This window comes from Leuciscus leuciscus (assembly GCF_965113295.1).
Source record: "Leuciscus leuciscus genome assembly, chromosome: 6".
NCBI classification, from domain to species: domain Eukaryota; kingdom Metazoa; phylum Chordata; class Actinopteri; order Cypriniformes; family Leuciscidae; genus Leuciscus; species Leuciscus leuciscus.
The window spans coordinates 46,074,929-46,096,273 of NC_138730.1; the positions used below are offsets into that span (position 1 = coordinate 46,074,929).

Here is a 21,345-nt window from a genome sequence, read left to right on the forward strand (position 1 = left end):
AAAACATTGATTCAAATTAAGATACAATTAATAAAAAAACGAAATTCACTTTAAAGAAAGGCTTTGTGCTTTCTGTTTGAGGTCTCTGTGACATTTTTAAAGTCGCTTTCAGAGCAGTCATGTCCGTAATGGAGAACTGTCACGCCCGTAACATTGTTTTTTTTTTTTTTTTACATAAATGCGACCACGAAAAATAAAATAAAAATAATATGTTATGTTCTGTGGAGGCCGATCTTTATTCATCCGGTGGGTATTTTTGCACGGTGTAATTTATAGAATTACTAAAAAATATTTTGCCACCTAAAAGTTAAAGATTTTTTGTGTCACGTCACATGTGTATTTCCCTCATATTAAATATAAAACGCATGTGTAGACTGATATTTTTCTAATGTCTTGACTCCTTTCAGACGTTTCAAAATATTGGTATTAAATGCATTTTCTGAGAATTTATATTTCACGTATTGACTGCAAATGTCACGTCCATAACACTGGAATCGCCCAAGTTTAACGAATTTATCCTCAACTAGTTTTTGTGGTGTAGGTCTACGTATTTATGTTAACTTAAATAAATCTAATAGTAATTTAAAGATGTGGTAGCCCTACATCTTACACATCGTGGAAACAAAATAAGAATGGAAACTAAAATATGGTAGTATGCGCCTCAGTCCCAATACTGTAAAACTCGACGTAGGCCTACGTTCACAACATGTTAATGCAGCGGTAGAGTTACACTCACAGGACACTGTGCACTTATTCGCAATCACAAAAGTTCATTATTTGCTCGTGCTTTAAAGCTTTGCCGGGTAAACATTTCATTGGCATTCTGTTCTGACATGATGCACTTTTTCTAAGCGCGAACTGAAGTGCGCGCGCACTGTCAAACAGCACCAAACTGGATTTTTGTTGGGTCAGACCCATCTGATATCGAAGGGGGGCTGATAACGCGAGATCAACATCGATCTAAATGGAAAAAAATAGCACCAAACAAGCCACTTTGAAATGTTGCTGTTTTCATGAATATAAAAGTTGGGTGACCCTCCCCCTAGACTAAAAAAAATTGGATGACCCTCCCCTCAACAAAGAATAAAAAGACATGACCCTCCCCTATTTTCCTCCGGTGGCCCCTTCCATAAATACCGAACGGTCCCTAACAGATTTTAGGGGCCGTCACTGTGAGCTGCTTTGAACCCATCTATTGGGAATGCCTCTACAAATAGCGGTTAATGACAAGAAGTTTCTTGCTATTGTAGAAAACTTTTTTTTCTTCGTCCAAGCAGAGACCAGGAGACGTTGGGATATCGTTCAAGCAGAAGTTATTCTTTATTGAGGACCTCGCTGTGCATTGCTGCAGTCATCCAACAATCTAATAGAAGGAACGTTGCCTTGCAATTTTATATACATTTTAGGGGGAGGGATTTGCATTGAGGTTTGAACAAAGCATGTAAATGAAGTTTAGGAACCCGTCCTAGACTCCAGAGTGTTACCAGTCCTAATCCAATCAGCATAACTATTCAAACGCATATATGCTAATCCAATCAGCCTATAACGTCTGGGGCTGAGGCTCTGTCTCCAAGAGCCATTAAAGACAAAAGGTGAGAAAAACAGGTCTGGCAGGAATCTCTTGCTGGAAGCTCAATAATCATCATTTATACCTCAAATGCTAAAATCAGTATTGGAAACCTAAATTAAACATTTAATAAATTTGTAATACAACACTATTATTGCAGTGACTGTTACATTTTCATGATTAACTTAATATACTCAGTGTGTATCTGAACTATAAAGTATATGGACTCACTCATCTGTGATCTGATGTTTTCTCTCCTTTTTTGCATCCTCTTCATTCGTTCTTCTGCTCTCTCTTCCTCTGCTCTTCTTCTCTCTTTCATCTCCTGTAAAATCTTTCTGTCTATTTCAAAATGGCAGCCGTTGTTTTGTGCCACTGTCTCCTCAATCTTCTCCAGCAGCTCCTTGATCTGAGTGTCGTCACTCCTGTTGTGATTGAGAACATGATACCTGTTCCCACATTTGTCCAGCAGCCTCTGGAGATCCGGCCCTTCACTCTCAATGTGCTGCTCTATAGATGTGTCTAACAGAGAGTCTCCACGAGTGAACAGCACTATAGTGTGACTCCAGACTCTCTCACTGAGAAGATCCAGATGCTCCTGAAATGCTTTTCTGTCAGTCTCTTTAAATGTGTAGTCCACACATATGGTCAGTAGTACAGCGTGTGGTCCTGGAGGACACAGAGACACACTGAGCAAAATCTCCTGTTTCAGTAACTCAGGACTCTTCTCTACAGAGAAATTCCTCCACCATCCTGGAGCTTCAATGACAGTGATGTGTCTGTCTGCTACTTCTCCATGTCTCTTCACACACTGAGCAGATTTCTTCAAGTCAAACTCCTCTCTGCCCAGGATGGTGTTTCCAGCTGAACTCTTACAGGTTCCTCTATGTCCCATCAACACAATCCTGAGCTCTGAGAGATGTTGGGCATCACCTGCAACAAATAGAGAACAAAACACACTTCTTAAGGTGGGTGACATCTTAAATCTTCTTAAATAATCTCTCTTTGTGAAAAAGGGGTTCCTGAAATTAAATTGTCCCTCTAAACCAATGAATAAATCTCTCTCTTGTGCGTGTTCTCACCTGGGAAAGCATTATCAGTGCACTGGTGGCTATTAGCACCAGAAAATACATGACTGTATTATATTTACATTCATTTACTAGATGGAAAGAAAGCCAAAAAATACCATTTGTGACTGCTTATATTTATAAAAGACTTTATGAAAAAAAAACAGCCTAAATTGGCATAAACAGATCCCAAATCTTATCTGTATTGACCAATATGAAAGCAGTGAAAGTGTCTCACAAAAACTGTGAACATTGACATTTTTCTTTTATAGAAATAGCTTCTAATCTTACAAATGTCCATTTTACATGACATATTTTTGCCTTAGTTGGAGCTCCAAATAAAATATAGTTCCTCCAGCAGTCTAGTAGTTTTTACTTGTAATGGACTTTCAAAGTGTGTTTGACGGGACTCACTTCCTGGTGCTTCAGAACAGAGACAAACATGAGGCGTGTCTATAGGTGTAAAGCTGATGTTTAAGATTATATTCAAGACAAGATGTTTTCAGTTTTCTTTTCTTTTTCTTTTGTATTGTTTTTTATGGATTAGGTAAATTGATTTCCGTTTTCAAAAGCACCACCTATGAAGAACAGGATTGTTTAAGATATGAAAGCACTTATTTCCTTCAGTAACAGATTTTAGGGGCCGTCACTGTGAGCTACTGTGAACCCATCTATTGGGAATGCCTCTACAAATAGCGGTTAATGACAAGAAGTTTCTTGCTATTATTGCTGTGACTGTTACATTTTCATGATTTACGTAATATACTCAGTGTGTATCTGCACTATAAAGTATATGGACTCACTCATCTGTGATCTGATGTTTTCTCTCCTTTTTTGCATCCTCTTCATTCGTTCTTCTGCTCTCTCTTCCTCTGCTCTTCTCTCTTCCAGCTCTTGTAAAATCTTTCTGTCTATTTCAAAATGGCAGCCGTTTTTTTGTGCCACTGTCTCCTCAATCTTCTCCAGCAGCTCCTTGATCTGAGTGTCGTCACTCCTGTTGTGATTGTTGAGAACATGAAACCTGTTTCCACATTTGTCCAGCAACCACTGGAGATCCGGCCCTTCACTCTCAATGTGCTGCTCTATAGATGTGTCTAACAGAGAGTCTCCACCAGTGAACAGCACTATAGTGTGACTCCAGACTCTCTCACTGAGAAGATCCAGATGCTCCTGCAGTGCTTTTCTCTCAGTCTCTTTAAATCTAGTGTCCACACGTATGATCAGTAGTACAGCGTGTGGTCCTGGAGGACACAGAGACACACTGAGCAAAATCTCCTGTTTCAGTAACTCAGGACTGGACTCTACAGATTTAGTCCTCCACCATCCTGGAGCTTCAATGACAGTGATGTGTCTGTCTGCTACTTCTCCATGTCTCTTCACACACTGAGCAGATTTCTTCAAGTCAAACTCCTCTCTGCCCAGGATGGTGTTTCCAGCTGATCTCTTACCAGTTCCTCTATATCCCATCAACACAATCCTGAGCTCTGAGAGATGTTGGGCGTCACCTGAAACAAATAGAGAACAAAACACACTTCTTAAGGTGGGTGACATCTTAAATCTTCTTAAATAATCTCTCTTTGTGAAAAAGGGGTTCCTGAAATTAGGTTAACCTTATCTGTATGGGTGTCAAAATACACATTAATTAATTAAAAATGGCATATAAGTGTATCTCACATTAATTAAACTGAAATCAGAACAAAGGTTATCGATGGAGAATAATTCTGAAGAAAAGAAAACAGCTTAATTTCAATGATCTGCAGACAAAACAACAGATCACAGAACACACTGATTAAGCAAGACTAAATTCCAAATAGCTTCAGAATAATGTTTTCAGAAATTATATTTAAAAAATAACAATTAGGCTAAATTATTCCTCTAAACCACTGAATAAATCTCTCTCTTGTGTGTGTTCTCACCAGGGAAAGCATTATCAATGCACTGGTGGCTATTAGCACCAGCAAATACATGACTGTGTAAGACTGGAAGAACTGGAAGAGAAAGAGAAACTGTTTCTCTCTGAGAAAACAAAGGAAATTAACATTTGAACTCTCTTGCTATATTACCATCCCCATTCGAGACACGATCACACTTGAGTTGATCATCTCACAATTTACACGTCATTCCCTTCACCCATTCCTACCTCAATTCACCCAAAAATCTATATGGTTACTTGAAATGTCTCAATGCGACTGGTACAAAGGTCTCATTCCCAACTTCTGTCCCCAGTAAGTCTGGGACGGTGACTAATGCAAATTCCCATTGTGAATTCATGTTTGGCCCGTGATGCGGAGTGTGGCCAAGACACTTGACATCATGTATTTTCTAATGTCAGGTTCGCATCTTTTCTCTTTATTCCAGAGCATTTGATGTTTTGTATTTATTATCTTTGAACTGATTATGAAATTGGCATGATACATTTACCTGACATAATAAATTGTTACATTTGATTTATTCTGACTCACTCTGAAATTGTTTTCCCAAGTAGATTAAACAGATTCGTATGTTACTGCAAGTCTGCGTTAGATAAGTTAGATGCGTTAGATAACTACTGAAGTAAATGTTACTTTAAATTCAAGTGTATGCGAAACCATGGGGGCTATACCAAAGTATCTTTGCTTGTGTAAGCATGAATGCGACCAATCTCAGGTATATAGCAATTACCTCTGTTTAGTGACCGAAGCTGGCAAGATTGTGATTGTGAGACCCGCGTTAAGTAAAGAGTTAAAAGGAATAAGCAAACATTCGCTTACATTTAATGATGTTCGGATATCATTAAAACCTTTTTCATTTATGGAGTCTTCCCCCGTTCTACCGCCATTGGACCAATCTAGACGGGCTTACAATTGTATTACATTTATTTACATTAATTTACTAATTGGAAAGAAAGCCAAAAAATACCATTTGTGACTGCTTATATTTATAAAATAACTTTATGGCGGAAAAAAACAGCCTAAATTGGCATAAACAGATCCAAAATCGTACCTGTATTGATCAATATGAAAGCAGTAAAAGTGTCTCGCAAAAAACTGTGAACATGTTGACATTTTGTCTTTCATAAAAATAGCTTCTAATCTTACAAATGTTCATTTTACATGACATATTTTTGCCTTAGTTGGAGCTCCAAATAAAATATAGTTCCTCCAGCAGTCTAGTAGTTTTTACTTGTAATGGACTTTCAAAGTGTGTTTGACAAGACTCACTCCCTGGCGCTTCAGAACAGCGACAAACATGAGGCGTTTGTCACAGGTCGGGGTGAGCGCCAGCGGGCCGCCCACCCCTAAACTGGAGCACCCCGAGGAGCAGACCGTGGAACACATGAGGCAGACAGGAGGTTGAAATAAATAACAATGTCTCTTTATATGATGTTTTATTAACAAAGTTCGGGAGGAGCAGGTTCAGATAATTAACCAAATTATGCACAGCTGGAGATTAATCAGTAATCAACTCAATGACAGAGTATAAATTCACAGCAGACCTATCTCTGTTCATTGAAAGTTTGTCAGCATCCCTCCTCCACCCCATCTCCTCACTTCCAGTTCCATCTACACTTACCAACTGGGGGGAGTACTCTGGGTTCGGGCCTAACTCCGAGCTCGGAGGCCTCCCCCTGGACAGCACGCCAAATATGCATAAACTTATTGTACTAATTATATGTAGATGTGAACTCGTGAATTTGCTTAATTATAAAAACAGTCTTTTAAAAGTTGGCTCCGTGGTTCTTCATTACTGGCGATAGAGGCTAGACAGCAGAGGATCCGTTAACAGCTCTTAGCTTCTCCTTCGTTCACCGGCTCAATGATTCTCCATTCCTGGCGACAGAGACTGAACAGCAGAGGGTCAGTAACAGCTCATAGCTTCACATTCGCTCACCGGCTCAATGGTTCCTCCAGCTCTGAATAACAGAGGGTCAGTAACAGCTCATAGCTTCACATTCGCTCACCAGCTCAATGGTTCCTCCAGCTCTGAATAACAGAGGGTCAGTAACAGCTCATAGCTTCACATTCGCTCACCGGCTCAATGGTTCCTCCAGCTCTGAATAACAGAGGGTCAGTAACAGCTCATAGCTTCACATTCGCTCACCGGCTCAATGGTTCCTCCAGCTCTGAATAACAGAGGGTCAGTAACAGCTCATAGCTTCACATTCGCTCACCGGCTCAATGGTTCCTCCAGCTCTGAATAACAGAGGGTCAGTAACAGCTCATAGCTTCACATTCGCTCACCGGCTCAATGGTTCCTCCAGCTCTGAATAACAGAGGGTCAGTAACAGCTCATAGCTTCACATTCGCTCACCGGCTCGATGGTTCCTCCAGCTCTGAACATCAGAGGGTCAGTAACGCTCATAACTTCACATTCGCTCACCGGCTCAGTGATTCTTCATTCCTGGCGACTGAGACTGAACAGCAGAGGATCAGTAACAGCTCTTAGCTTCTCATTCGCTCACCGGCTCAATGATTCTTCATATTCACTCAATGACTAGGACAGTAAAGGACAATCCAGCGCCACTTCACAGAGGATCCATTCGTTGGGCCACCAGTACACTCCACAGTATACATCCCACACTCGTGCATGCACTGCAACCATATAACTCTTCACACGTGATAAAAATAACTTCAAGCAGTGTAAATACAAGACTCATACAAGAATAGGGTGGTTGTACCGTGTCCAAACTAATGCCTCAGCAGATGGAAATATCAGAGCGCTGGTCAACTGAAGTTCGTTCCTCCCTCCTCATCCATGGGTCCTTCGTGCCGCTGGCTTGGGGTTCTCCAGACTGTGTGAGGAATAAACATACCACAGGTACTGCAAGTTCTCTTCTTTCGCGGCTTCCCTCCGCTGCCTTTCTGTGTCTCTCTCCCTGTGTCTTCACTGCTCTCCCCCTCTCTCTTCTTCTCTTCAAAATGGCCTTTTATACTCCACTTTGGGAGCATGTGCCCCAATCACCGCTCTAGCTCCTCCCCCTCCACACCTGCCGCTCATTTTCTTAATAATCACCTAATCACCCGGTGACACGTGTCTATTCATGGGTTTCATCAGGTCCCTTTCCACAGGTGTATAAAATCAAGCACCTAGATTATGAATGCAGACTGCATTGTGCTTGATTAATACACCTGTGGAAAGGGACCTGATGAAATCCATGAATAGGTGTAAAGCTGATGTTTAAAGCTATGGTCTACGATTTCAAAGATTGTTCATTATTAATAACCTCGTTTAGATGCTGGTTATGGTTCTACAGTAAAATCCTAACAATATGAAGAGAAAAAAGAATGAAAAAAATCCATTCGCTCTATTGGGTGTACAGCTGCAGAGAGGTTGACCAATGTAAGCTGTCCGGCCGGACAGCTTACATTGGTCAAATGCTCTCATCCAATCCCCCGCTCCACTTGAAACTCCACCTGGCGCTCGCGTCTCCACCCCACCCCACCGCACCCCACCCCGCCGCACCCCACCCCGCCCCCCTCCTGCACCATGAAATTTTGCGGGCAAGCAGCTGACAGTCTATGGTAGCTAGCAAAGTAGCATCAGCTCAGCAATGGAGAAAAAACAAACCGACAGCAGCAAGCGGCCCCTGCTTGTCCCTACAGTCAAGGTTGGAAGAAAGAGAAAGTCTGTAGAGGAAAGAGCAGAGATAAAAAAAAAAATGTTTAGAACGCCGGACTCAAAGTAGAATCAATATAGGGTCCACCATTGACCGTTGGAGGAAGCTTCAGGGAGATTTGGGACTGAAAACCGACGCTGACACGGCTGACTCTTTGTTGAGCAGGTAAGCATTTATTTATACTTTTATGGTGTGAGGTGTTACATAAATATCCTTTTATCAGTCTGACAACATGCTCATGCTGCCGGTCGGCATTGGAATGTTAGCCGTTTAGCATCGCCTATCACGGGTCAAAGTAATTATATTTCTTGAAGTGCTTGAATATATTTCAGTAGGCCTAGCTGGTTTCTGTTCGAGCCGATCGGAATTTGAACAAGATGCGCTGTGTGCTGCTATAACAATAAGCTGCTATATACTCAAAACCTTAGCAATACTAACTAATAATTATTGTGCGCTAGGTAACACTTTTGACCAGGGTAAACGAGGCTCAGGAGGGGAAATGTATGCCAAACGTACCCTCCTAAGACGGCAGCTGTAATACAGTATTATTTCTCTGTTCCGATGTTTACTACCGGTGATTACATTTACATTTACATTTATGCATTTGGCAGACGCTTTTATCCAAAGCGACTTACAGTGCACTTATTACAGGGACAATCCCCTGGAGCAACGTGGAGTAAAGTGTCTTGCTCAAGGACACACTGGTGGTGACTGCTGGGATCGAACCAGCAACCTTCGATTTACCAGTTCAGTGGTTTAACCCACTAGACCACCATGATCACAGCTTGAATGAGTGACGTTGTTCAGGTCGTTTCCCGGTGGGAGGGATCAGGTAGCACAGAGGGGAGGGGTGTGTGTGTGGAGGGGCGGGATGAGTTTTTTAAAACTTCCCAACCGTCTCAGGCTTTCTCGACCGATTTTCAACATCGTAGACTACAGCTTTAAGATTATATTCAAGACGAGATGTTTGCAGTTTTCTTTTATTTTTCTTTTGTATTGTTTTCTATGGATTAGGTAAAGGGATTTCCGTTATCAAAAGCACATCCTATGAAGAACAGGATTGTTTAAGAAATGAAAGTGCTTATTTCCTTCAGTAACAGCTCTCTTACGAGAGGTTCTCTCGTACTGCGTAATATCTTACGCTATGGGGAAATCTCTTTTCCGCGTGATACTGAAGCCAGAAATTATCCTTAATTTTGGAATAATGCAAAACGCGTTGCAGCAGCATGCAGACATAGGCAAGATGGCTCACGCGCCTATTGGCTGCCCTGCGGCAACTGCAGCAGCCTATCGAGAGGCCCCATGGTGACGTCAGAACCAATGGGGGTGCTTCGCGCCCATTGCGTCACGACCCGCCGAAACGGGCGTGGTCTGGGCCTATAAATATAGCTCGAAAGGCTGGTAATCTGATTTTTCATCTCTTCAGCGAAGCTCACGCATCACTGGCTCCTGAGAGAAGAAGCCACGCCGTCAGAAGAAGCCTTTCAGCGGGACGAGCTCTGCATCTGAAGCCGCTGGCCGCGCCGCCTTCAGCCGTCGTTCCTGCTGCGCTATCCGGCGCACCATATCCTTTTCACTGCTAGTGTGTGTTCGCCGGCGCGACTCACATTTTTCTCTCTAAAAGAGCCGAGCGTCTTTTTCAAGATGTCTCGTACCCGTACCATCCAAAGCCTGCCGCACTACTTCAGCTTTGCACAGTCGCGCTTACACCGCCGCTGGGCAGGCTGCATCAGCGCTGCACACTATGGCCACCCTGCAGATTTTCCAGGCCGACCTTCTCCGAAAACTGGACGAGGGAGGACTGGAAGCTATCGGATTTTGCACTCCACGCCACTAAATCCGCTGCTCAGGCCATAGGGCGGAACATGGCCTCTCTCACCGTTGCTGAGAGACATTTATGGTTGACGCTCTCTGAGATGCCGGACTCGGAGCGCACCGCGTTCCTCGACGCCCCCATCTCTCCTGTTGGCCTCTTTGGATCATCTGTCAAAGATTTCGCGGACAGATTCGCCGAGGTGCAGAAAACGTCACAGGCCATGAAACATTTTCTGCCAAAGCGCTCCAGCTCTGCGACAGGCCGCTCTAAACAGCCGTCTGCTCGAAGCTCCCAGCCGCAGCCCCCGCCCGCCGCCACCTCACTGCGTCGACAGGCCCGAGGCTCGAGGCCGCGCTCTTGTTTTGCCAGCTGCCGCCCCCCGCGTGGGCCCCGGCCGAAGATTGAGATAAAGCCCGAGGCCTCAAAGTCTTCCTAGCCCGCCTAGGAAAACGACGGTGTTCAAGTCCCGCTGCGGCCAGACTTTCACCAAAACTTCTCGCTCGATCAGTTCCAGAAAATGCGACTCTTCCAGTGTATTCTGCAGTAAACAAGCCGGTACCACTGCCCGCTTGCCTGCACACAAACGCCGTTTTTACGGCGACCCAGTTGAATCTCTCAAAGAGTGTATTTCCTGGTGTTCCGGCCACGGCCGATGGTGTTATGAGTATAGTAAAAATGCCCACTGCCGAGTGCTCATTCCTACACACAAGCACAGCCTGCCCCACAGGGCTCGCACACATAAAATCGACTCATGTCGATTGTCAAGTCAAGTCAAGTCAAGTTTATTTGTATAGCGCTTTTCACAATACAGATTGTATCAAAGCAGCTTCACAGTATTAAATTAAAATAATACAACAAAGTTTGTTTCAAGAGGAATTTATTGATTGATAAAATTAAATTAAATATCCCCAAAATATCCCCAACTGAGCAAGCCAAAGGCAACAGTGGCAAGGAACCGAAAAACTCCATCAAGTGACCTAATGGTGTCCTAAAACTCCATCAGCTGACTTAATGGAGAAAAAAAACCTTGGGAGAACCCAGGCTCAGTCGGGGGCCAGTTCTCCTCTGGCATTTATGAGCTAGAGGCCGGATTGTAGTTTGAACTGTAGGATTATATGAATGCCTGGCTGAAGAGATGCGACTTTAATCTAGTTTTAAACTGGGAGAGCGAGTCTGAGCAACGAACAGTATCAGGAAGACTATTCCAGAGTTTTGGAGCCAAATGTGAAAATGCTCTCCCTCCTTTGGTGGTTCTGGATATCCTAGGTATGACCAAAAGCCTTGAATTTAGTGATCTTAAAGAGCGCGATGGATTATAGGGCGATAGAAGATCCGTTAAATAGACTGGAGCTAAGCCGTTTAGGGCTTTATAAGTCAGTAGCAATATCTTATAATTAATACGGAGCTTTATAGGTAACCAATGCAGTGATGATAAAATCGGTGTTATATGATCATATTTTCTTGATCTCGTAAGAACTCTAGCGGCGGCATTTTGGACTAACTGTAGCTTGTTTATTGAGGATGCAGGACAACCAGCTAATAAAGCATTACAGTAATCCAGTCTCGAGGTCATGAATGCATGAACTAACTTTTCTGCATCAGAAACTGATAGCATATTACGTTGCTTAGCAATGTTTCTAAGGTGGAAAAAGGCTGTTTTTGTAACATATGAAATATGATTTTCAAAAGACAGGTTGCAATCGAGTATAACACCCAGGTCTTTTACTGTAGAGGATAAAGTAACAGGACATCCTATGATGTTAAAGTTGTATTGTGCGAGGTTTTGTGGGCGGTTTTTTGAACCGATAAGTATTACCTCTGTCTTGTCTGGATTTAATAAAAGAAAATTACGCGTCATCCAATCTTTTATATCTTTAACACACTCTGTCAATTTGGAAAATTTAGCGTTTTCATCCGGCCGTGATGAAATATATATTTGAGTGTCATCAGCATAACAATGGAAACTAATTCCATGTTTCCTTATAATATTTCCAAGTGGCATCATATATATTGAAAATAACAGAGGGCCTAACACAGATCCCTGCGGCACTCCATAGTTTACTGGATTTTTCTCCATTTAAATAGACAAAATGGTAGCGGTCAGATAGGTATGATTTGAACCAGCTTAATGCTTGTCCTTGAACACCAGTATAATTTTGTAGTCGATCTAAGAGTAATGTGTGATCTATAGTATTGAACGCAGCACTAAGATCAAGTAAAACTAGTATTGAGATACAGCCTTGGTCAGAAGCTAAAAGTAAATCATTTGTGATTTTAACGAGCGCAGTTTCAGTGCTATGATGCGGTCTGAATCCAGACTGAAACTTTTCATAGATATCATTTTTTTGCAAGAAAGAGCCCAGTTGAGCGGACACCACTTTTTCTAATATTTTAGACATAAATGGAAGATTTGAAATGGGTCTATAATTTGCTAGATTATTATGATCTAATTGTGGTTTCTTAATGAGAGGTTTTATAACTGCCAGTTTAAATGTTCTTGGAACATGACCTAAAGATAAAGACGAGTTAATAATATTGAGGAGAGGCTCTTCCACTACAGGTAACACTTCTTTCAGTAGTTTAGTTGGTATAGGATCTAATAAACATGTTGTTGTTGTTTTAGATGAAGTGATAAGTTTATTTAACTCTTTTTGTTCTATAGTTGTAAAGCACTGTAATTGTTCTTGCGGGGTGATAATTGAAACTGAATTATAAGGCGCAATTGAAGATTGAACGTTTACAATTGTGGTTCTGATGCTTTCTATTTTCTCAGTGAAGAAGTTCATGAAATCATTACGACTGAACTGTAACGGGATATTTTGTTCGGGTGACGTCTGTTTATTTGTTAGTCTAGCCACGGTGTTAAATAAAAACCTTGGATTGTTTTGGTTGTTTTCTATTAGTTTGCGGAAATTGCTCAGCCCTGGCCGCTTTTAAGGCCTTTTTATAACGTGACATACTGTCTTTCCACGCGATTCTAAAGACCTCTAAATTAGTTTGTTTCCATTTACGCTCTAAAATACGGGTTTCTCTCTTTAAAACATGCGTAGTATTATTGTACCATGGTGCTTTATTTTTTTCTCTGACCTTTTTTTATTTAATAGGTGCAACCACATCCAATGTTCTAGAGAGAATGGTGCTCATAGTGCTAGTTAGTTCTTCTAGTTCATCTGTTTGTTTGGGTTCAGGCAGCAGCAGAGACAGATTAGATAAGCAATTTGAGAAATTATCTATGGTGGATGGGAGGATTATTCTGCCTGGTTGATAACGCAATGCCGCATGACATATTACAGCAGTACGTAGTATGCAAGTTACCATGTAGTGATCAGTGACTTCATCACTTTGTGGAATGATATCTATATCGGTTGGATCGGTTCCATGTGATATAATTAAATCGAGTGTATGATTAAGATGATGTGTTGGTCCGGTGACGTTTTGCTTGACCCCAAATGAATTTAATAAATGTGTAAACGCAGCTCCTAACGCATCATTTGGATTATCTACGTGTATGTTAAAATCTCCAACAATTAATGCTTTATCGACATTGACTAATAGGTCTGAGAGAAAATCTGCAAACTCTTTTAGGAAATCAGCGTAAGGCCCTGGCGGTCTATATACGGTAGCCAAGGCTAGAGATAATAGGGATGTTTTTCTAACATCTAAGAGCGTAACATTTAGTACAAGTACTTCAAATGAAATAAACTTATAACCCGTTTTCTGAGTAACATTGAGAATATCTCTATAAATGGTTGCAACACCGCCGCCACGACCAATCAGACGGGGCTCATGCTTATAACAGTATCCAGGAGGAGTAGACTCATTAATACCGAAATAATCATTTGGTTTAAGCCAGGTTTCAGTAAGGCAAAGTACATCGAAGCTATTATCTGTGACTATTTCATTTACAATAACTGCCTTAGGTGTGAGTTATCTAATGTTTAGAAGACCTAGCTTTAGAAATAGTTTTTGTTTACTAATAGCAACATTTTCTGTTTTAATAACAATTAGATTTTTCCTAGATCCTGCAGTAGATTTATTATTTGATCTCACTAAACGAGGAATAGACACGGTTTCTATGCAATGTTCTACACTAGTATTTATATCAGTTAAATTGGTGCAGCAGAGACTATGATTTGGACTTTTGGTTACTAGTCAAAGGGTATTTAACATTTTGGAGATGTTATCCGACAGAAGATCCGCTCCGAATCTGCTTGGGTGTAAGCCATCAGCACAGAAAAGCCTAGGACGCTCCCAAAACAGATTCCAATTATTTACAAAGAGCAGTTTCTGCTCATTGCACCATGACATTAACCATTCATTTAGCGCAAATAATCTGCTGAACTTTTCATGCCCTAATCGGTACGTGGGAAGCCTGACACAATGATCGTTGTTTCAGGCGATGTGCTGCGTACCGTATCGATCAGATTCCTGAAGTCTTTCTTCAGAATCTCCGTCTGGCGCAGCCTGATGTCGTTCACTCCCGCGTGCAGGACCACAGTTCCGACTCGCTCGTCACCGTTCAGGATCTCGGGAACGCGAGCAGCGATTTCAGAAACACGAGCACCAGGAAAGCAGTGACTGTGCACCTTACTTTTACCTAACGTAGCATGTACGTGCCGAACGATGGAATCGCCGATGATCACAGCATCGCGTTCTGTTTCGCGTAGAGGGGTGAAGCGGTTTTGTGTGGATAACTCGAAAACCGGGAGGGTCGGAGAAAGTCTTGGTCTAAACCTGACTCGCGTCTTCCGTTGCGGAACCACCCAGGTTTCGTGGTGGCGTGTTGGAGCCGGAGTGAACGAGACCATGGCTGATCCCGACCGATGCTGAGGAACGCACGGAGTAGACGCGGTCGGAGTCAGCGGGTTAGTAACGTTAAACACTGATTTGTGTGCATCGGCGCGTGATGTTTCAAGAGCCAAACACCGGTCTCTCAGCTCGGCCTGTCTCAATAAAAGGTTGTGGATCTGTTTCTCAACAGCTTCCAGCTCAGACTGCAGTGCGTGCAGCTCAAATGTGTCCTCACACGCACCAAAAGGTAGACTACTTACATCTGATATATTCGCCATTTTAACAGATGGACAGTGAGTTAGCAACGAAGCTACCAGTGATGCTATCAATATTAATACTAATTTATGACTGAAGTCTTGGATATAATTTTTTGTGGTAGGGGTGTAGAGTAGACGCACGATAGGCGAAAAAAAAAATGTTTGTTTGTAAGTGAGTGTGGAGAAGACGCGTTCAGCCGTGATCCACGGACGTAACCTTTAAGAGTATGCAGCGTTGGATCACTAATAGGCTTGAGACGCGTCTGCTCAACAGTCCGCGTTGTAACTATGAGGTTTTTTAGGTTTTTTAGTGGTAGGGGTGTAGAGTAGACGCACGATAGGCGAAAAAAAAAAATGTTTGTTTGTAAGTGAGTGTGGAGAAGAGAAGACGCGTTCAGCCGTGATCCACGGACGTAACCTTTAAGAGTATGCAGCGATGGATCACTAATAGGCTTGAGACGCGTCTGCTCAACAGTCCGCGTTGTAACTATGAGGTTTGAGCAGTAGTGCTTCTCAGTGAGGAAAAGTAGAAAATGTTCGTTGTAAGCGAGTTTAAAGAGAAAAATCAAGAATTATAAATCAAATCGATAGAGCTCCAAAAACAACAACGCGTTCAGACGCGACGCATGATAATAACAGGACAAGACATTACTCACCGTGTTTGTTGAGCGTTTCTTACTCACCTGAGCTTTTATGAACTCAAAGGCGTGAGCGCGCGAGAGAAAATAAATAAATAAAAATAGTTGAGCGCACGGGTGGCGCGTTAACAGGCTAGCGAATTACTAGCGTGTTGTGCTAGTAGTAACGGAAGCTAGCGATGTCAGGTTAATCTGAGATGTTGGGTAAGCTGTATTTAGTAGTAGTATAAACAACTAGAAATTGTAGTAAATAATTGTTCAAAACAAGGAAATACGAGGCTAAGACGGAGCTTACAGCACCGAAGCAAACACACTCACAGCAGGCAGCGAGGCAGACAGGAGCAATCGATTGTGCATTAAATGTAGTGAATGTGCCCACGACCCAGTGCTCACAAACACTACACACTGCATGTCTCAGTCAGCTCAAGCCGACGGTGTTTTCGGTGTAGTAAATATGCCAGCTGTCCCGTGCCCACATTCACTCGCAGACATCACAAACCCCACAAGGTTCCCCCCGCTCGCTCTCTCTCAGCAAACTGCCCTATGAGAGCTGAGCGCGGGCAGGCTGCCCGCTGTGATCAGCGCGCCCCCCGCCTCGAACGCTGCAAGCACGGCGTCTATGTTGCAGCACACCGAAGCTCTCCGCCCGCCATTTTGTCACGGCCAGAGCCCAGATCTCATTCAACCCTTAGCTATTCATGCAAATGCGTGGGCGAAGCTTCCCGGGGTATCAGAATGGGTGCTGAACATTATAAGAAGAGGCTATTCGCTACAGTTTGCTCGACGTCCCCGCCGTTGCGCGAATCGAAACTACGGTGAAAGAGGAGGTAGCACACCTACTTTACCGAAATTGCGAAACTGTTGAGCAAAGGGGCCATAGAGCCTTTATCTCAAGCTCAGAGCGAAGGGGTCTGTACAGCAGATATTTTCTGGTACCGAAGAAAGACGGGGGTCTCAGACCCATTCTAGATCTAAGGCAGTTGAACAAAGCGCTTTCGAAACGCCAGTTCAAAATGCTCACGACCAGGAAAATCCTCACGCAAATTCGCCCAGGGGACTGGTTTGTGTCAATAGATCTGAAGGACGCGTATTTCCAAATACAAATAGCGTCACATCACAGGCGATTTTTGAGATTCGCCTTTGAGGGCCAGGCATATCAATAAGCAGTCCTACCGTTTGGCCTGTCTCTAGCACCCCGTACATTCACGATGTGCATGGACGCGGCGCTCGCACCCCTGAAACTTCGGGGGATACGAGTTTTAAACTACATGGACGATTGGCTGGTTCTAGCTCAGTCACACTCAGAGCTCATAGAACACAGGACCATGTTACTCGAACATCCCGAGAATCTGGGTCTCAAAGTCAATTGGGCGAAAAGTTCACTGTCTCCCAGTCAGAGAATATCTTTTCTGGGCACAGAACTGGACTCGCTGTCTATGACAGCGCAGCTATCGCAGCAGCGCAGACTGGACATTCTGCGTATGACAGAAACCTTCCGCTGCGGTGCTATAGTCCCGCTCAGAGAGTTTCAAAGGATGCTGGGTCTCATGGCCTCAGCATCATCGGTACTCCAGTTGGGTCTGCTTCGCATACGCCCACTGCAGTTCTGGCTGAAAGCGCGAGTACCGCGCCGAGCGTGGACCACCGGTCTTTTTCGCCTCAAGGTCGATCAGAAATGCATTTCAGCTCTGAAACCTTGGAGAGCGATCGACTGGTACCAGTCAGGTGTAAGCCTGGGGACTTCCTCGAGTGTGAAGGTGGTGTCTACGGACGCCTCCACCTCGGATGGGGAGCGCTGCTCGAGGGCAGACCGTTCTTTGACCAGTGGTCAGAACGGGAAAAGCTCCTACACATAAACTGCTTGGAGATGATGGCAGTCGACAACGCGCTGAGGCGTTTTCGTCCCCAGATAAAAGGACACCACGTCTTGGTCCGTTCGGACAACGTGTCAGTGGTGGCCTATATAAATCGTCAAGGAGGTATCAGGTCCCGAAACCTTCACAGGCTGACGGAGCGCCTCTTGGTCTGGGCTCAGCACAACTTGCGCTCTTTGAGAGCAGCGCACGTGCCTGGCCACCTGAATGTGGGACCAGACAGACTGTCCAGGAACAATGTTCCAGCAGGAGAATGGTCTCTACACCCACAGACAGTCCAGTTGCTGTGGGAGACATTCGGCAGAGCGGAAGTAGACCTGTTTGCGTCTCAGGAAAACGCTCACTGTCCGGAGTTCTTCTCCAAGAGCAGGGATGTGCTGGCCCATGTCTGGCCCTGCTGCCCGCTCTATGCTTTTCCCCCCGTCACGCTCCTGCCTCAGGTATTGGAGCGGATCAGGGAAAGCAGATGCCCAGTGCTGCTAGTGGCTCCGTTCTGGAAGAACCAGGCTTGGTTCCCGGTTCTGATGCAGCTGACAAGCACTGCCCCATGGCTGATACCAGTGAGGAGGGACCTCCTTTCTCAGGCCAAGGTCGCGATCTGGCATCCTCGCCCGGAGCTTTGGTCCCTACATGCGTGGGCCATCAACGGGTACCCGCTAACCTCCCGGCAGGAGTGTTAAACATGATCAGGCAGGCTAGGGCCCCCTCTACGAGACGGCTCTATTCCTCCAAATGGTCTGTGTTCTCCAGCTGGTGCACAGCCCGTGGCATATCGCCCCCATATTGTGGGGTGGCGGGGGTTCTCTCCTTCCTGCAAGAGCTTCTGGATAAGGGCAGAACCCCATCCACGCTCAAGGTTTACGTGGTGGCCATTGCAGCGTTTACTAAACCAACGCTTGGCCAGTCACTTGGAAGGAGTGATATGGTCATTCGCTTTCTTAGGAGAGCTAAGAGGTTAAATCCTCCCAGACCTCCCTCAGTTCCCATGTGGGACCTTTCTATGGTCCTGGAAGCCATGAAAGGTGCCCCATTCGAGCCAATCCAAACGATAGACATTAAACACTTGTCTTTCAAGACATTGTTTCTTCTGGCTCTCGCTTCTGTGAAGCGCATAGGGGACTTGCAAGCGCTCTCTTTGAGCGCGACATGTATGGAGTTTGGGCCAAATGACTCGAAAGTCATACTCAAACCAAGGCACGGGTACGTTCCTAAATCCCTCAACACACCCGTTAGGGCTCAGGTGATTTCCCTGTCGGCCCTGCCGGTCTCTAATGAGGAGAAGGATGCGAGCTTCCTTTGCCCGGTCAGAGCGTTAAGGGCTTACGTGTCTCGCTCGTCTGTCTTCAGACAGACAGAGCAGCTCTTTGTCTCGTTCTACGGACGTTCCAAGGGACTAGCCGTGTCGAAACAGAGCCTATCCAGATGGATAGTTGATGCTATAGCGCTGGCTTACACTTCTAAGGGCCTGCAGTGCCCTTCAGGTGTCAGAGCGCATTCCACGAGAGGCATGGCCTCGTCGTGGGTTTGGTCTAGCGGGATTGCCTTGCAAGATATCTTTATGGCGGCAGGCTGGGCCTCCCCGTCTACATTTATAAGGTTTTATAACCTAGAGGTTCCCGCCTTGCAGGCTAGGCTGCTTTCAGTCTAAAGGATCAGTATTGTCTGCCCCGATGCTTTTGGCCCAGATTACTGAAACTATTGAGCAACGCTCGCTGATCGATCGTGCAACTCTATGGGCAGTGTGTAAGACCCGTAATATTCATCAGACCAGGCTGAGTTTTTGGCCCTGGCTGTGTGGAACACTATCATTAATTGCTCCTTATAGGATGCTGCTTATTACAGGAATGATGCTATTCTAGCCTCTCTTCCTGGACTCTTTGCGAGTCCCTGATGATTCATGCACTCGTGCCCAGGGCACCTGCCCTTGGGACTTGGTATTGGATCTCAGCATGCACAGCATTTTACACTGTGTTCCCCATAGCGTAAGATATTACGCAGTACGAGAGAACCTCTCGTCAGAGAACGTACTCGGTTACTAAAGTAACTTCTGTTCTCTCTAGAGAGGGAACGAGTACTGCGTATCTTGCTGTGCCTGCAACACGCTCTGGTTCGCTTCTGCGATGAAAAACCAGATTACCAGCCTTTCGAGCTATATTTATAGGCCCAGACCACGCCCGTTTCGGTGGGTCGTGACGCAATGGGCGCGAAGCGCCCCCATTGGTTCTGACGTCACCACGGGGCCTCTCGATAGGCTGCTGCAGTTGCCGCAGGGCAGCCAATAGGCGCGCGAGCCGTCTTGCCTATGTCTGCATGCTGCTGCAACGCGTTTTGCATTATTCCAAAATTAAGGATAATTTCTGGCTTCAGTATCTCGCGGAAAAGAGATTTCCCCATAGCTCTCTAGAGAGAACAGAGGTTACGTTAGTAACCGAGTACGATTTTAGGGGCCGTCACTGTGAGCTGCTTTGAACCCATCTATTGGGAATGCCTCTACAAATAGCGGTTAATGACAAGACGTTTCTTGCTATTATTGCTGTGACTGTTACATTTTCATGATTTACTTAATATACTCAGTGTGTATCTGCACTATAAAGTATGTGGACTCACTCATCTGTGATCTGATGTTTTCTCTCCTTTTTTGCATCCTCTTCATTCGTTCTTCTGCTCTCTCTTCCTCTTCTCTTCTTCTCTCTTTCACCTCCTGTAAAATCTTTCTGTCTATTTCAAAATGGCAGCCGTTGTTTTGTGCCACTGTCTCCTCAATCTTCTCCAGCAGCTCCTTGATCTGAGTGTCGTCTCTCCTGTTGCGATTGTTGAGAACATGAAACCTGTTCCCACATTTGTCCAGCAGCCACTGGAGATCCGGCCCTTCACTCTCAATGTGCTGCTCTATAGATGTGTCTAACAGTGAGTCTCCACCAGTGAACAGCACTATAGTGTGACTCCAGACTCTCTCACTGAGAAGATCCAGATGCTCCTGCAATCCTTTTCTGTCAGTCTTCTCAAATCTAGCGTTCACACGTAAGATCAGTAGTACAGCGTGTGGTCCTGGAGGACACAGAGACACACTGAGCAAAATCTCCTGTTTCAGTAACTCAGGACTCTCCTCTACAGAGAAATACCTCCACCATCCTGGAGCTTGAATGACAGTGATGTGTCTGTCTGCTACTTCTCCATGTCTCTTCTCACACTGAGCAGATGTCTTCAAGTCAAACTCCTCTCTGCCCAGGATGGTGTTTCCAGCTGAACTCTTACCAGCTCCTCTATATCCCATCAACACAATCCTGAGCTCTGACAGATGTTGGGCGTCACCTGCAACAAATACAGAACAAACACACTTAGGCTATCCTGTTGTGTGTGCTTTCTGAACAGTTAACAAGAAAGCTGCACTAAAAATATGCTAATCATAAGTATACAAATGCCTCATGAATGGAGTTATGTTAATCATCATCCATTGACCATGGTTAACTAAAATATGAAGAAATGAGAATTGTTTTTATTTTCTCAATCAAGAGAAAACAAAAACACAGAGATTACATAAAACTCAGGGCTAAATAGCCATTTATTGCAAAAATAACATGTTTTCAGTCATTCTATATCCTTTAAAAATATGCAACATGTAAAAAAGGCGAACTAAATGAATGAATAAATCTCTTGGGCGCACACACTCCTGGCACACGCATATTTGCACAGCCACGCACTTTAAAATATATGACTGTATTCTGCAAATAAACCTAAA

General features: G+C 44.2%; 1 protein-coding gene across 1 annotated transcript in view; it reads right to left on the reverse strand.

Moving 5' to 3' along the window:
- LOC309501218 (uncharacterized protein) overlaps positions 1-21,345 on the reverse strand; it is a 175,767-nt gene that overhangs the window by 97,094 nt on the left and 57,328 nt on the right. Inside the window, exons 4-6 of the mRNA XM_082173301.1 lie at positions 20,214-20,918; positions 3,438-4,139; positions 1,799-2,500 (exon numbers count right to left, since the gene is read on the reverse strand). Of these exons, the coding sequence (XP_082029427.1) occupies positions 1,799-2,500; positions 3,438-4,139; positions 20,214-20,918 (2,109 nt within the window). The remainder of the gene's footprint in view (positions 1-1,798; positions 2,501-3,437; positions 4,140-20,213; positions 20,919-21,345) is intronic.